The sequence below is a fragment of the Manacus vitellinus genome, unplaced genomic scaffold, assembly GCF_001715985.3.
Source record: "Manacus vitellinus isolate BGI_N305 unplaced genomic scaffold, ASM171598v3 scaffold_80_pilon, whole genome shotgun sequence".
NCBI lineage: Eukaryota > Metazoa > Chordata > Aves > Passeriformes > Pipridae > Manacus > Manacus vitellinus.
The window spans coordinates 967,423-984,898 of record NW_021940818.1 but is presented as its reverse complement, the minus strand read 5'-3'; the positions used below and the strand labels follow the sequence as shown (position 1 = coordinate 984,898).

General features: G+C 39.4%; 1 protein-coding gene across 1 annotated transcript in view; it reads right to left on the bottom strand.

The window, feature by feature from the left end:
• Window positions 1-3,705: 3,705 nt before the first annotated feature.
• Window positions 3,706-17,476, bottom strand: part of CCDC6 (coiled-coil domain containing 6) — a 32,944-nt gene continuing 19,173 nt past the window's right edge. Inside the window, exons 7-9 of the mRNA XM_008933664.3 lie at window positions 15,548-15,648; window positions 11,833-11,957; window positions 3,706-9,489 (exon numbers count right to left, since the gene is read on the bottom strand). Of these exons, the coding sequence (XP_008931912.2) occupies window positions 9,298-9,489; window positions 11,833-11,957; window positions 15,548-15,648 (418 nt within the window). The 3' untranslated portion in view covers window positions 3,706-9,297. The remainder of the gene's footprint in view (window positions 9,490-11,832; window positions 11,958-15,547; window positions 15,649-17,476) is intronic.

Here is a 17,476-nt window from a genome sequence, read left to right as displayed (position 1 = left end):
GCCCAACCTGGTGGGCTAACAGCACACCGGTGTGGAGAGCCAAGAGCTGCAAAGAGACCTCAGCATGTCTTTCCTGCATGCTCCCATTTCCCCCTTATTCCACACTCAGCTACAAGGGTGGATGGAGGAAGGCTCTTTTACACTGCTCCCCCAACAACACCTAGAGGGCAGTTATTAAAAACAATAAAATTAGAATCATAGAATATTCTGAGCTGGAAGGGACCCACGAGGATCATCAAGTCAAACTCCTGGCCCTGCACAGGACCATTCCCAAGAGTCAAACCCCGTGCCTGAGGGTATCATCCAAACACTTCCTGAACTGTCAGCCTTGGTGCTGTGACCACTGACCTGTTTCAGTGCCCAACCACCCTCTGGGTGAAGAGTCTTTTTCTAATATCCAACCTAAACCACCCCTGAACCTCCCCTGACACAACTTTAGGCCATTCCCTCAGGGTCTGTCACTGGTCACCACAGAGAAGAGATCAGTGCCTGCCCCTCCTCTCCTCACCACGAGCAAGTTGCAAGTGCAGTGGTCTCCCCTCAGTCTCCTCCAGGCTGAACAAACCAAGGGACATCAGTTGCTCCTTGTACAGCCTTCCCTCTAGGCTCTTCACCACCTTCACAGCTCTCCTTTGGACACTTTCTAATAGCTTTACATCTTTACAATGACCATCCAATGTTTTTTATATCAAAACAATTGCAAAAATTCACATATGTGATCCAAAAAAATTTTTGCATATTCCAAAGAAAGTCAGGTACCAATCACAGTTAAACTGCAAGACTACTTCATGTTACTAACCTTACTTCTTTCCCTTGTTAGAAAACAAGAATTAGAGAGCACTGTTGAAGAGCTACAGAAAAATCAGGATGATTTTTACAAAGTGCGAAAAAAAAAGAAAAAAAGAGGTCACAGCAGATCTAAAATTCCCATCTTGAGGCAGAAAGATAAAAGCACTCATTTTTGACCTCTTCTCCATTTATTTTTTGCTGTTGACAGCCAAGACAGTGTTAAGATTCACTATGAAATTACAGCCTGTTTCATGCAGCACTGTCAAAAAGCTCTCAGATCCAGAATGGCAAGAGCCCAGCTCACAACACTGCTTTTTCACACCAGAACAAGGGGGCTTCAGTGACAGGAGAAAATCCAGAGTGTGACTACAGGGACTGAGGGAGAGAGGAGGTAGGAGTGCATACTTCTGAAGTTCAGCCCAAAAAATGCATTCCATACTGTGACTGGGAAAAACAAAACTCCCTATAATAAAGGTGATCTGAAGCTATGGAAGTGCTCTCTACCACACTGTGACCCTTGAACAGAGATGTTAAATGAGGGTCCTGTAATTTCTCCAACTCATCTCCAGTATGGTAAAGAAAAGCATTCATGCTGTGAAGTTTAAATAAGTCCCACTAGACATCACATTTCCCCTCCTCACTAGGAAGAATGGACATGGTCACACCACAGATACTTGAGACTCCCACACATCACTGCTCTGGTTTCATTAAATTCACATGCTAGAGTTTGTTCAAGGTTTAAGAGTAAAAAAGTATGGGAACATCCTGTACAGTATTTTCACTAATATACAGGATTTGGAACTAATCTTGTTCCATTCTGCAAACACAAGCCATGTCTATCTTCAGTTTTTTCCCTTCATTGTGAATATTCAAACGTTTACTCCATATCACCAAAGGACACAGCAAGCATCACCCACTGTTCACTGGTTAGCAAGCAGAGCCTTTTCCAAGCAGGAGCAGAGAAAAGCCACACAGCTGGCTTTCATTAAGAGCCCTGAGGCTCAAGGTTCCCATCTCAGTCTCCCCAATTCTTGTACTTACTGTTTGCTGTGTTCAAGTGAACTAATGGTCTCTATATGTACCTTCAGTCTCCATTTGGGAAATGCAGGACTGACTTCAGTTGCCTCTTGCTTCTGGGCTGAAGGATGGATATACTGTGTACTTCAAAAAGTATGGAATGGCCTCAAAAGCATGTGAAACACACTGATATCCAAGCCAGCATCTTTACATACAGGAAGGATTAGGCTTATTAAAATTGCTTGCTTTGCAATGCATCATTCTTTCTCCCACTCTCAGCAGTTTACCAGGATTTCTAAGTTAACTCCTGCAATGCTGGGAACTTGCTTTTCTTCATAAAGGGGTACAAGCACTGGAAGAAATACAAAAGAACCATCTAAAGGGGAGATCACCTGGACAAGGCAACCTAAATATAAGCCAATCACATCTTTCCCTTTTCATCTGCTCTTCTGAAAGTATTCAAGTGACTAATTTCTGTTCAGACAAATGTCAGAAAGAAAACAAAGGACACGCATGAAGACAGACAGCACCAACACAGCTCATTCACCCAGTACACAGACCCACTGGCTCTGGCAGTCAGAGGCAGGCAGAACAACTGCCTGCTCAGCACTTGTAACAGGGGAGAGAGGAGAAAAAAAAAGGCATTTTAAGAAATGCTGCCTGTGTTCTAGGGACAGACAGGTACACGGATCAGCTGGGTTAGCATTCACTGAAATACATCCATGGCCTGGTGCCCAGGAACGTGCAGCCATCATAATACAAGGATTTTACAGGTCAAAATGGAAGAGCACAATTCCCACTGCACACAGGGGCCTGGGCTGACTAGAGCAGAGCAGGCTGTAGCAGAGATAGCTGGTAGAGTGACACCTGAACAAGAAGACAGACACAAGCGGATTCGACCAGTAAGTTTAGCAAGACTCCAGACTGGGAATACAGGATAAGCATAAGTGCTACTGAGACTTTCAAATCTAAGCCCAGAAACTTGGCAAAACACCCAGATAGAGCAAATAATACTTAGAAAAGCTACTGAGCCACACAGGTAAGCTCTGTGCTGATGAATGAATGCACACAATAAAAAAGTGACAAAACCAGAGACATCACAAGGGATAGCACAACAAAGTAAACACAGAATTTACACAAATGCATACAATCTGAAGTTTAAAACTGGTTCATGCTTTAAAATTATTAAATACAATAACTAGTTAAAGTTTCAGTGAGAAAATATGTCAAAACAGTAGGAATTATGGTGTATTCTTAAGACAGATCTCCATTAGGAAATTACTGAATCCATCAATCGTAGAACTTGATTGAACTGAACAATAAGGTTTGATGACAAGACAATCAAGCTGAAGTAGACCACCAGATACCATGACCTTACTACAAAAGAATAGCAAAAACACACTTTTCTGAGCTACAAAATATACAGCACACCCCTTAGCATAGGCAAGGAAATATTTTTTGCCTTCTCTTCATCTTACACTAGTATCAGACTAGAAAAGTAGCTGTACTGCCATGTACTGCTTCTGACTCAAAAGACGTAGGATGTTTTTCTATAACTTTGCACAAATACACATCTCTGTTCCTATGAGTTTAGAAAAACTGGAAAAAAGATGAAACTCTGTTCTTTTCCTACCCCACTCCACATCCCCCAGGAAAAGAACCCTCAAGATACGTGGGCCTACTAAGACCAAAAGATGCTGCAGTTCTTGCTGTGGCAAAAAAAGCCTGAACTCTCAGTGGAAGGCAGCTGTAAAAGGTTAAACAGACATGTTTAATTCAGAGAGGTACTCTGGAAGTTCCCCACAGAAACAGTTCAAGAAATATAGCTACACTCTTCTAAGACAGAAAACTCATGGAGTCAAGCATGCATTGTACTTTGAATACTCACTTAATCCAAAGTGAGGAGCACCTCCTATGCAAACTTTATTATGCAAATAGGTTAATCCTCAGGTTCCACAATCAGACATTTAAGTGAAAACATTAGAAATGGCCCAACTAGAATCAAAGACAGCAAAAACAAAGACAAGCACGTGTCTTTCTGTGACTCCTAGTTCTCATTTTTCTTCCTCCTTTTCCCAGTGATGACAGGCTGACAGAGAGAAGGAAATATACATCCACCCGGTACTCTTCCATACAAGTAAATACAAAAGAATCAAGTGTTTATTGGAAGTCATGAAGGCACAGATGAGCTTGATTACAGACACATCATAACAATTACAAATATATGTAAACACCTTGAGATATACAAAAAAGCAATAATACAGCTAATACAGGAATAAAATGTAACCTGCTAAAAAAACCCCAAACTTCTTTGTATCTGAGGTTCTTACAATAAGCTCCGATCGACGCCAACACAGTGTAATGCTCTTAAAGTCATCACCTGGATTCATGCTCAACAAATCTGAACTTTGGCCATTGTTTGATCCAAATCGGAACAGGCTTCCTTCACTAGGATCAGAAAAAACATAGGAATAACCAGCTGGACACCCAATCAACCTATAATGAGGCTTCACTGGTTCTCTAAATATATAAGAGCAAGGTACCAAGGTACTGAAATTAAATATAAGCTTCAGAAAAGCTCAAGGATGCTTGTTCCACTTTTACTTGCATTTGAGGAAATTGCTGTATTTCTGCAGGAAAGGAACAGTCTACAGCTGTCAGGTGATTTTTTTTCTTCCTCCACAGGAGGCTTAGATTTCGTCTGAAACACCTGCCAAAACAAAAGTCAGCAATCACAAACTAAAGTGCCTCGGACAGCTTAGGTTTTACCGCTAGAATAAAACATCTCTGTTCATAGATGCAGCATTAAGTTATATCATGAGAAAACCCACCTTTGCACATAGAAGACTACTTCCAATATTTCTGTGGAAAGGGGAATTGCTTTTTGTGGTTTTTTTGTTATTGTTGGTGGGTTTTTTTTTAAATTAGATAGCAATGCCATAAACTTAAAGAACAGCAACACAGCATTTTTTCAAAGGAAATCACGCACACACACACACACAAAAATGTCGTTTTAGTACAGGCCTAGACAAAGAGTACTCTGAGCAGCAGTTTACTACAGGGACACACAGTTTTCTCAAACTCAACCCTCAACCATCTGTCCTAACTCCTCACTTCTCTACAAAAATTTTATAACCTCCAGAGCCCCTTTCCAGTGAGGAAAGACTCCTATCCAGGTAACACATGCAGAACAAAACCTAACACATTTCTCCTGACCCTGCAGCCACATCATCCCAACCTAAAGATGAGGTAGTACTTTTCTTTGGAGCCCAACTAGTTGAGTAGGAACAAGCACTGTTCTCCCTAAAGTAGAAGCTGCCTGGAATGCAGCACCAAACTCCACAGTTTATCTCCTCCCCAGGACACACCTCTAATCCAAAACCAGCACCATCTGCTTAAAAAAAAAGTAAATCACTATATGAGTACACACTCCTCTTTAACTACGACTGCATTGTAAAGGCCACAGTCTGGCATACTCAGTGACTTCCTCCTGTCTACAAAGTGGCAATGACTCAGCTTCTGTTAGTACTGGGACTAATGGTTATTACCCAAAAGGAACATGAAGATATCCTGAGTATTTATTACAGTGAGACGTGGAAATTAAAAAAAAAAAAAGTTAAAATATTAAAACTTCTAATCTGAATCCAAAAAAGGGCTGAAAGAGGAATTCAGTTCCTCAGGGAACTGAGGAAACCAGATTGTCTCTATGCATACAGTCCATTTGGTAATTAGGGGCTCTGTTTGCTCTCTCTTCAGGAGGAGAGATCTTTCCCCTCAAGGAAAAGATGTTGCTGTAACATATGCATGTATTATAATTTTATAGCTTACACCCATAAACCTTCTGGTTTCTTATGAGATGGCTTGAACTGGAGAAATATGCTCTGCATATCCATGCTCTGTAGACTCCCAAGGATCAAAAAGAAATGGACTGCCATGACTGAAACAAAGAGGAAACATCAAAAGAGTTGAACAGTATTAGAACTCGTACTGCTTGTAAAACTAAGCATGAGGATTAGAAAAAGCACTACAAAACTTAAACAAGGTCCCTGGATGCATCCTCTTGGCAAGCAATAATCAATATCGAGGATGAGAGGACTGTGTTCCTTTGACTGACAACTACTCAAGGTTCTTTTATTTGTCTCCATGATCAGCTTCCATTTTTTTAACAAAATATCCAGAGTCTATATGGTCTCCTGGCAGCAGTGCAAGTTGCACAGATCCCAGGAAGCTTTCTCGTTTTCATTGCGTTCAAGACTGCTGTGCATTCAGCTGAAGTGCACAGGGATTCCACCCAGGCAGCTGGATTCCTAAATGCAAACATTTTTACAGGAAAGGAATCCTATTCTGTTCAGCTCCAGTACAGTGATTGCCAGTAGAAAAGCACTGACAACTTCTGGAAAAACTCTGATAGTACTTTCTGCCCCCAGGAATATGTTCTCAGAAGAGTACATGTAATTAAAACAGTCTTATCTGGCTTTTAGCTGGAAAACTATCTGCGAACAGTCCCACCTCTTCTTCCAAAGAACTTCTCTGGAACAAACTGTGGATAAAACACACTCTTAACACTCTACAGAGTATCAGCTGCATTCCAGTGTGCAAGCCAGATCCCTTGAGAGAAAATATAAAAAGAAAGCTGCTTGATTGTCAGAGAGGAAAGCACTGCTAAAACAGCTAAAAGGTAGATTTTATTTTTTTAATCTTGAGCTGTAAAAGGGTAGGCTCACAAAATGCTCATCACAGCTAAAATTGCTTCTGTGGCCTTACACAACTAGTGAGGATGCAAGTGAGGATGCAGCATGCCACTGACAGGCATTAGTGAGGAAAAGGACAGCAGAAACCCACCCAGGTGCTTCTGAGATAAACCAAGCACTCAAGCCCTCAGAGTAAGCTGGATCTCACTGTCAAGTGAGTTTCTCCAGTCTATACGAGATCCAATAAAATCACAGTTGTGGAATCATAATTCATGACTATAATTCACAAGGGAAACTGAAAATCCATTTACATTTATTAGGAGATGGTTGTGCACAATTTCTCATCTTATTCAAAAAGTCTACAAATAGAGTTTAACACTTCTGATTGCAAGCAAATGTTTGTTCAACGTTCTTAGTTCGATAAGGCCAATTAAGCGCCTTGTTACACTTCCAAGATTCAGTACACATTTGTCAGTTCTTTACTTTCTTCTAGTAACAGTCCCACTGGAATAGTAAGGAAAGTTCACTAAGACACTTTATAACAGCAGCTGAACTTGGGTTATGCAAATTCAGTTTTGGAATATGCTTCAAACATAAATTATTTTAGGTAATTTTCCATTTTGAGATCTTAAAACACCATCAAAGGCTCTTCCCCTCCCGCCCACATTTGTACTACCATCACCATGGGCTTGCACTCCGTAGAGCCATAGATCCAAGAATCTCAAAGCACTTCAGAAAGGAGGGCACAATTCAAACAGTGTGATACTTGAGCTGGAATCCTACTTAAAAAAAACCTAGGTTTTTTTTTATTCGTCTTATGTTTACAAAAGGACAAGCGCCAAACTAAACCGATCCTACCTTGACCTTCGTCCCACCTCGGACTGCCTATCACCTTCTCACATGCAATCCTACCACTGACTCAGGAGCTCTGTTTAATTAGAATGCTCACAGCTGAGTTTCCTCTATGGAAAGGTGAGCATCTGCTATGGTCAATTATTTTCAGATGGAAGCACTTGGTCAAATTTTAGGTCTGCCACAATCTTGAGAATCACTTGACTGCAGAATCACTACCGTAATTACTGTAATTTGATAATGCACTTGATCCCATATTGGTTTAAGAAGTGTAATAGACTATATATGCATTTCTCTAAATTCTCTCAGAGCTGAAACTACATAGCTACAGTGAAGAAATCCTAGTTTTGTCTTAAGCAGAACATTTTACAACATTATTTTAACTTACTACTTTGATTTAATGCACTAATTTTATAAGGATTTTCAGTTTGCAATCCTGACTGAATAGGTGAGCGGCAAACATGACAATATATGTACAAGTGTTAGTATACTACCAGAATGCTGTACTTCCTTCTCAAAAATGTCCTTAATAAAGCATTAGGCATGTCAAACAAACTTTTGTAAACAAAAGATAAATTACTCATGTTCTGCTCTGATTACAGCCAGATACATATTCTCATAAAATAAACATTCTCTTGTCATTTTCCATGGCCCACATATCCATATATATGAGGTAAACCACTTAAAATTATCAATAATATATAAACCTCAGTACTCAACAGGAACCTCAGGGAAAATGTAACCGAGTAAGATGTCAATATCAAGAAGTGACACTTTGTTCCACTGCAAAGTGAAACCAATTTATTTGTGCTAAATGAATGGAAAGAATGTATTCAGAATACATTTCTTTATACATTGTACCGGCTTAGGTTGCTAAATAAGCATTCATTAGTGCCATGTTGTGCTACTTTCTTGTACTCTGTTTCTACCAAGCAATACAAAGTTTTGGCTGTTATGCCAATATATTCCTCTATGCTCATCTTATTTCTAACAGACTTTTGAACATTTAAAATACCTGTTGGAACTTTGCTTCGGGGGAATCACAATTAATATATTTTAACAAGAAAGAAATTATCATCAGTTGTTCTCTACAATCACATCGCCTTCTGCAGCAAAAAAAAAAAAAATCAAAGAGCACACTTGAATCAGCAATCAGTAACCTGTGGGCAGGACCACACTTACCGAGGTCATTGTGACTGCTCACACAGTATGGGCAGCTTACAGGTTAATGTAGATGTCAAGTGACATCATCAAATCTTAAGGTCCACGAATTGTACATTCCACAGACTCCAACAAGCCAGTTCCCTCAGTGTAAAATTCTGACTGTACCATACGTTTGAGGTGCTTTTAAACAGGAGAAATATGGATGTGTCCTGTGTGCTGAATTAGGCTTATTTGCTACGTAACACAATAGAGTTTGTGTCTTGGGCACTGATTAGGGTGTCTGACTCACTTTTGCACTAGAAGCTGTTATCTTAAATGACTGAAACATAGTGCTGATTTTCCATAAGCTTGGTAAACACTGTAATAGTTCAGAATTTATCATGTAGCCCATCATGCCTTTCATTTTCTGCAAATTGTCATGAAAAAATATAAAAAGGTATCCCTTTAATTTTACAAACCTAAAAGCCAGGAAAATGAAGCTTTGGAGCCAAGCAAAACGACGTAATGCCGTATTACCAAACAGAGTAGCAAATGTTCCAGCCAGAGAATGGACATACATGTAGTTCAAGTAAACACTGATGGAAAACTTTGTTAAGTTAGTGTTGTAGACCCACAACACTGGCTGCATTTTATACAAACGTTTACAACACAATTAACAGTGAAGCCTATATAACCTCAGTGCAAATAAGTCAAATCCAAATATGCCAAGTTAAGCCTTTGGCTTTTAGTAAACTGCTCCGTGTTATGAGTCCACTTCTGACATACAGACTGCTGAGCACATGCACTAAGGCTGAGAGGAGGGATGCACTGAATGTTGAAAATTGGCTGCCTGCGACGCTGCGGGCGGGACCGAAGGTTGCACAGGTGGTGGAGGTGGTGGCGGAGGAGGCTGCACTGGGGTCTGCGTGTTTGGAGAAGGAGGAGGAGTGGGACGTTTAAATTTGTCAGGGCTGTTACTTCTTCGTGGTGAAGGCCTCTGCAGAACAAATATTGAAATCATGTTTAACAACACTCCTGAACAACGTCAGGTGCAAGTCCTCTAATCTTGGCAAAGGAAAAAAAAAATCGGAACAATTATGTGGGAAGAATAAATTTCAAAACATTGCAAGAGTCACAATACAACTTTTACATAAAATAAACGTTACTCTGAAATGGAGTAGCAAAGGGAAGGGGAAGTACTCTTGACATCAAACAGAACATGCATTCCTTCCTGTCAGCTTGCAGGAAATGAACACAAGACATGTCATGTCCTGAAGATATGTTTACCCATCATGACCAGCGACCTAAAAAGAAATGAGAGATGCTGCAGGCACAGCACCTCCCAGCTGTGCCTGCCCAACCAGTGGGTGCTGATGAACCTTTGACTTCATGCTGCTGGCATATGAGGTACAACTATGTGGTACCTGAGTGTGGGTGGAAATGTTTTGAATATCAGAGAGTCTGCCCAGAATCTCTAGCTCTCTGAAAGATTCTTAGCCCACACACTGGAGTAAGACCACAGCATAAAACAAGTTGGTCTTTGGAAAACAAAACAGATTACAACCTTTTGAGCAGCATGAGTGAAGCAGTTGTTAGAGAGACCCCCTGAACAGAAACCACAGATTTTCAACAATTTGCACATTTAAACACAAATATTTAAAACCCACTTTATCTTTACAAACCAGGGGGGGTGGGAGGAGGAGAGTGATCATCTTTAAATGTTAGCAATGTAAAAATATAAATTACATTGCAGAAAACTAACTTCTGCACTTTTGAAACAAAAATGCTCATTACTTACCAATCCAGTTAGCATTAATCAAGAACCTCATGGCATGACAAACCACCCACCCACAATTAATAATCAATCACAGGTGATCAGCTCTGGGGAGAAGCATGATTACAGTTCTATACCAAATGTACTACAGGTAAAGTCAAATTTATTCTGTAACGGAGATCAAAAATGAAGAGTCAAGAATCAAACTGCAATTTAGTCAAATCAAGTATATTGTATCTATTTTTCTGCACAACTATGTACAATAGTTTAATGTTCTATGCAAAAGCCAAGGGACTCTTGACAACTGATTGTTGTCTCTGAAACACTTAATATCATTTATTGCATTTGCATACATCTAATAATATGAAGGGACCTGGCATCAGTACTGAGACAAAGCCAAGAGCTACTTATCACCACCTTTCTCAGAACAATTAGTGTTTTGTCCTGAGGATGATCTTTTTCATAGTGACTCAATTCATTTACATTTCAGAAAGAGCAGTATTTTTATAGACGTTGAACAGAACAAGTTTCTTGAAAAACTTATTTATAAAATTAGTTTCCAGGTTTCCCAGAAACATAAAGATCTTCCTGTGACTAACTCATGTGACACACAGCCACGGGCTGAACCTGGACCAGGATTCTACCTTCCTGCTGAGCTCCAGCTTCCTTCCTGTTCTACCCACCATTGTAGCATCCCCACCCCCCTTTGCTCAAGGAAATTGTAACAATTACCTGTGCACACCCACCTAAACCATGGCAGAAGCAGCTGTATTTCAGTATTGTACTAAAAATTCTATTGAAATAAGTTTTCACATGTGAGAATGACAAGTATAAGCAAAAACCTTGAACGATATTTACATACTACCATACCTGCTGAGAAAAATCAAAATGGTCTCGACACAACAACTGTAAGGTCTTTTGCCAAATGGTTAATATTTAGGCTCTGTTTTTGCTCATTAAACTCCACAAATATTTAGAAGAAACATGATGAAGCAGAAATGCACCAAACATCGCAGGTAAAAAGGAAATAAATTCAGTTGAAAGATATGAGAAATCGCCCTAGCAAATGTTTATATTAACTTTCTTCTTTGCCAATGAGAATAGAAAATAAGAGTTAACTGCCTGTTACAGTGACATGATGGTAGCATTGTGTGTCATCCTGAAGAAAACCTGAGCTTGAAGCAACCTCAGATGACTCATCCGTCAGATGGTGGAGACTAGGAGAAAAATGAAAGCAATGTTTTTACTTCCTGGGATAGGCTTAGTAGCTTAGAACATCACTTTTCACACCCTGCCTGCTGATCCATAAGATGATACCTATTACTGTCCTTAAGATGATAATACATCCTATTCTTTTGCAGAAAATAAGGTTCTCCAAAAAGAATCAGTTTCTGAGGGGTGAAGAGGAAAATCAGGGTTGAAGAAAGCAGCAATAGATATCTCGGAGTAAGGAGACAAAAACAAACATTTACACAAATATTTCGTAAAAAAGCTTAAGGACAAGCAATCATAACTTTTAAAAAGCAAACTATATTGTAATAAGTATTTACTATTTTAAATACTTACTGTAATACCATGGGATGGTCCCATATGTTGCAAATGAAGGCCTGGGGAATTGTAGTAAGACATTCCAGCTCTAGTCAGTGAAGTTGGTGGTGTGAAACCAACTGTGTGACTTGCATATGACAGACCTAAAATTGTTAAAACAAGGTAACATCAACATTCTTGTTTCATATTAAAAACTTAAGTCTGAGGGGGTTTTTAAAATTTTTTGGTTCTGAATCAATGATAGGTTAAGAACTGGTAACTCCAGCAGATTAGACATCTAAGATATATTGATCATACTGAAAAGTGTGATGTGAAATGATTTTCTTTTCCTGTAGCATACTACCATATGTTTCAAACATACATTACACAATGTTAAACATAACTTTTCACTTAAGATAAATGGTGTAAGGCTCCCCAAGTAGCTTAGTTCACAATTATTTTCATCCAGCATTCCATTTCTCCACAGAGAAGATGGCTCCCTGAATAACATCCTGGGAAATGTTACTAGCTGGATTAGGCTAACAGCTAACATTTAAAATTATAACTAATTTTATCCACATTAAAGAAAGCCTAATATTCAGAAGTGTAAATATCTAATTCTTTCAGCTAAGTATTTCCTTTCTGTAAGAACTCAGTTATAAAAATGCACAGTACTTGTATAGCTAACCAAGGTAAACAGAAACAGCAACTGCTAAATGCTTCAAGTTCAGACCTTGAAGTGTTCTGAACAGTTTGAGTATTTATCAAAAGAGCACATTTTCCAAAACCTTTAGCTTGCTTCTGCTTTCTGACAAAACTATCACTAAGGTAGGAGACAGGACTTTTCTGAGCTGTTTACTATTAGACACAAGCAACTGCTTTGGAGAATAATGACCAATAAAAATTTCTGAAGGTCTCGAACTTTTATAACACAGCACTGGATTTAACAGTTCTCACACTTGAGAACAGTGCCACAGCAGCTACAGCATGGACCAACACCCAGCACCATCCCTGACTGCAGGTGTCTGTTTGTCCCTACAACAGATGAGACAAGATCTTGGGGAGGAAACAGAACAAGCCTCAGATCACTAATAAAGTCATATAAGCAAACAATCCTCTTGCTTCCTTTAATTCTGTTTGATTCTGTTACATCCCCAATGTATGTTTGGTGCAAATTATGAGTGACTCCAATGGAATAACTGCCACTACAGAGTAACACCGTGTAGTCTGCTTTGACTACACAATCTAATTGCCTGTAGAGCATTTATGCCATATTTAAGTATTTTTGTAAGCACAAGGACAGAAACAATATTCAGGGAGGTGACAATGTGTTGCAAGTCAGAGGCAAATTTTTAGAATAAAAGGCAATATTTTTAGAAATAAAAGGCAAAATATATGCTTCAAGTCAACCTTTGTAACATAACAATTTTGAACTGCTTTGGGATAATCCACCTCCACAAGCTTTACGAACGCAAGTCTACACAGCAGACAAAGATGTGAAAACAGGCAGCTCATCTCCGCAGCCCAAAATCTCTATCTAGCCCAGCTACAAAGCCTAAACCAGTTTATCTTCACTAAAGACTAACTGGTAATTAGACCAGCTAATCCCCAGATGCCCAGGAGTAGCAATAATTACACTGTCTTCAAAGTTCCATGCACTGTGCTAGAAAATCTCAGCAGTATCTCAGCTTCAAAGAGTCCTCAAAAGTAGCATCCCAAGTACAAAAGGCTCTGGGAATCAGGAACCAGAATCTGACCATTAAAACTGACCAGTTATCCACATGAAATTATAGCATTTCTAACCAGTTACAAATTGTTTCCACACATTTGGGCACACCATTTCCCAAAGGAAACATGCCAAGTCAGACAGTTACCTGATGCAAAATACAACTGTTGTATTATTCTGTGCTGATGCTTTTGATATTGTCTTAGTATGCTACTTTGGATACAAAGTACTCTCAAATACTACTTGTTTTCATCCATTACTGCATTCATATATCCCAGACAGCTCTACGAAATTCCCTATTGATCTCATTAGTTCTCTATCAAATTGCTGCTTCTATTTTTCTGAAGTCTGAAACTTCCCAGCTGTGGATATTAATTTATCACATGCAAAGGAGAGCAATGCAGCTGCCTGTGCAGAACTGCTGGCCTGGAACATTTACATTTACCAAAATTTCCAAACTTGTGAACGCTGTTAGAAACTACCACGTCAGCTGTGCTATTTTCAACTCCGATTCAGACTGTGTTTCAGCATCCCCTGTCTGTGGGATGTAATTCCCACTAGAACATTGCACTCTTGTATCAACTATTGATGGGAAGTCCACAGGGAACAAGGAATACGCTTCGGTCCCAGTGTAGGAACAGAGTACTCCTGCACTGACACACCAGCATCTAAACAGGGTGCATTGCTAAGTAATCAAAGGTGCAAGCCTGTCAGTTCCCAGTTCATCTGTCCCCCACACAGCTGTAATTTTAACCACTGTGTGGCCTGCAGACACAGTGTGCAGTGGAACTCTGCATTGTTATGCAGCCTGCATGTGGATAACCACAAATGCCCGCAGTGGTCATCCCAGAGCAGCTGTTGGCAAGACTGCATTTCTGTACACCCACTTACAGGAAATGGATAAGCCACTTTCTTGGTAACATATATTGCAAAACATTTAAAGTCAAGTGATTTGGCTCATTGCAGAAGAGTAAAATTCTCCCGAAAACTCGTAATCATAATGCTCATCTCTAACACCGTAGCACAGCTTATGGTCACAGCCAGTTTTCACACACACTCGCTCCTTTTACAACACCTGGATGAAAACCATTGAGAATCCTTTGAAAAACTAAAGCTAACCTTGAAAATTAAAACAATTTAAAGACATTTTATATGTTCTAGCAGACCTGTGTAATAAAATGTCTCATTCCTATCTTGCAGAATGTGTCAATACAGAGCACATCTCAGTTGCCTGCAGTGTGGGACCCTGTCCGGCAGGTTCTAAAGGTGAACCTGGGAAAGCAGGGCACACAGGATTCACTTCATTACGTACAAGTGAGTTTGTGACTGCCATATAACATTCACAGCCAACAACATCTAATGAATGCCCAAGTGCAATTTTAAGGGATTTTTAAATTTCAGTCAATAAATGTGTTAGTAACACAAATACATTTCCTTTGACTTACATTCAGTAATTAGAAACTCAGAAAAGGTTTGTTTGCCTCTATTATAAAAAGCACCTGAGACAAGAATTCTTAATTTGATAGTTATTGTTTAATAATAGAAAATAGTAGAAGTACAAAAGCCATTTCTCTACTAAAGAGAAATGAAAACTGACTTTTTCCCAACACGTTCAAGACAAGACTTCTCTAAGAAGTTTTGATTCAGAACAACAGCAGTCTCATTACTAGTTCATCATCAAACCCTAGAAATCCATTTGAATTATGTGTCCTGTTGGGCAACTTGGGGGGGAGGGAGGAAAAAAAAAGACAGCAAGAGAGAAAATGAGAGCAAAAAAGAAATAAAAGTTCAAGTGTGATGGCTACACTGATCTTTAACATCCGTTCACAAATCCGAAATATATAATATCTGTTCACCATCCCAAAACATGTCGCACTAGGAGACCCCTAAGGCAAAACTATTCTTGCATTTATGATGCAGGATTTTTTCTCCAAACTAGCTTTGAAAGGCTACTGACCTAAATATATTAATAGGGCACGTTACTATGTGATGCATACAATAATTTTAGAAACTGGGTTAAATATTTACCAGGTGATATAGGTCTGCTAGAACTTGGTGAGGGTGTATAAGGGATAGGACTGGACACAGTGCGAGGTCTTAATCCTTGTGCAGACATCTCATTAAAATATCTAACAAAAAAAGGCAAAGAATAATTAGATCAAACCTTTTAAAATGTGCCACGTTGTAAATGTTTCACTGTGATTTTTTTCAATTCCCATAAGAATCCCATTAGATTAATGAAGGACTAGTCACCTTTAGGAAGTCATGACAGGAGCTCTTGTCATTGCTGATACTGGCTTAACTTTCAGTGGAAACAGCTGGACTTATCCTAAGGCATTTGCAGTTAAAACCATATAAGTTCCATATGATCAGAATAGTACATATTAAGGTGAGAGATATAAACCATGTCATCCAAACTGACCTATACTACATTCTTGCACTTTATACATCATTTCTATATTGAACTCAATAGCTCGTCTGGCTGGAGTGTATCTTCCAAAAAGACATTCAGCACTAATCTGAAATCATGAAAAGGGGGAAAAAAATCATTAAAGTACTAATAATTTGATCCAACAGCCGATCAGCCATATCCTTAAAACATGCCCAGTTTCCTACTTGAATCCCTCTGGTCTCAACATTTAACCATTTGCCCTTCCTGCCTTTTGCCACTGGAATAAAGAGACATTTTCAACCCAGGACTTTCCCTCACTAAAGGTATTTGCAGGTTGTGTTGCAAGACACCTCCCACATTTCACTGTGCTAGACTGAACAGATTAGAACCTCAGGCAAGGCATTTTTCCCCACCTGTAATAACTTTAGTGATATTTATTTGTTCTTTACTCACTGAATACAGTGAAGCTTCTTCGCAGACATTAAGTGATATATAAAAGGAGATAAAAAATAATACCAATTGCTCCTACTTGCCACTTACTGTTTTTATCTCAAAAGAAATTCTGGGTTTTTTTCATAGCACTAGGCTGGCAGCTTTCAGGTTGAGTTGCTTATGCACTCTCCACCTAGATTTTTCAGTCGCTGTCTAGATTAGATGCTCCCCTGCTCACCTTCTCCTGCACATGTGGTTGCGAATCAGTGCACCTGGGTTTATAATATTAGATTTAGCTGTGTTTCTTTAGTGGACACAGCAAAGCAGCAGGCAAAATTAGCTAACTAACACCCCTTTGACTGTTACTTGACTCCCTTCTACCACTGTGTTCTCAGAAATTCTGGGGAGCTGCATTTATGTCCAAATCATCGGGGAAAAAAACCAGTAACGTGAAGCAGCATTAAAAATACTCCTATCTGATGGAACTCACAATGACTACTTTGAGGTCTGTTCATAAACTATTTGAAACATGTTTTGATACTGCATCCTGCTGATTTCTAACCAGAATATTCAGTCACTGAGCCACATGTCCTAGCACAGGCAGTACACTGTAGTGATATCGAAGTCAGTTTGAATTTGGGTAGATCAGGTAATAAACGTAGCTGCAATAGAGAACAACACAAAACTAACCAACTGACAAATCAAGGTTTAATTAAACATAGTTTTCTAAAGAGCTACCAGTGGCAAGGTTGGTGGAATTGAACTGACTGGGCTACCTCTGCAACACACAGGAACTTGCAATGCAGACAAGTCCATGTGTTACAGCAAGGCAGCTTCCTTGTGACTTCATCACCTTGTACTCTACACAAATGCAATTTTCTGTAAGTCATCCTAGTACTTGGATCAGGTGATATGGAACAGCAGCACACCATTAGTTTACTTCCTGGTCTCAGGAAGAATAGGATGGAGGATTGAAAAAACAAAGCTATCACTAGTCAGGAGGGAGAGGTTTTGGGAGAGCTGTGTATTTTGCAGTCAGTATAGCATCTTCATCTACCCCCATCTACAAACAATAACTATAATCAACTAACAGAATGAAACTCAAAAAATGGATATCTGATCCACACCACCAT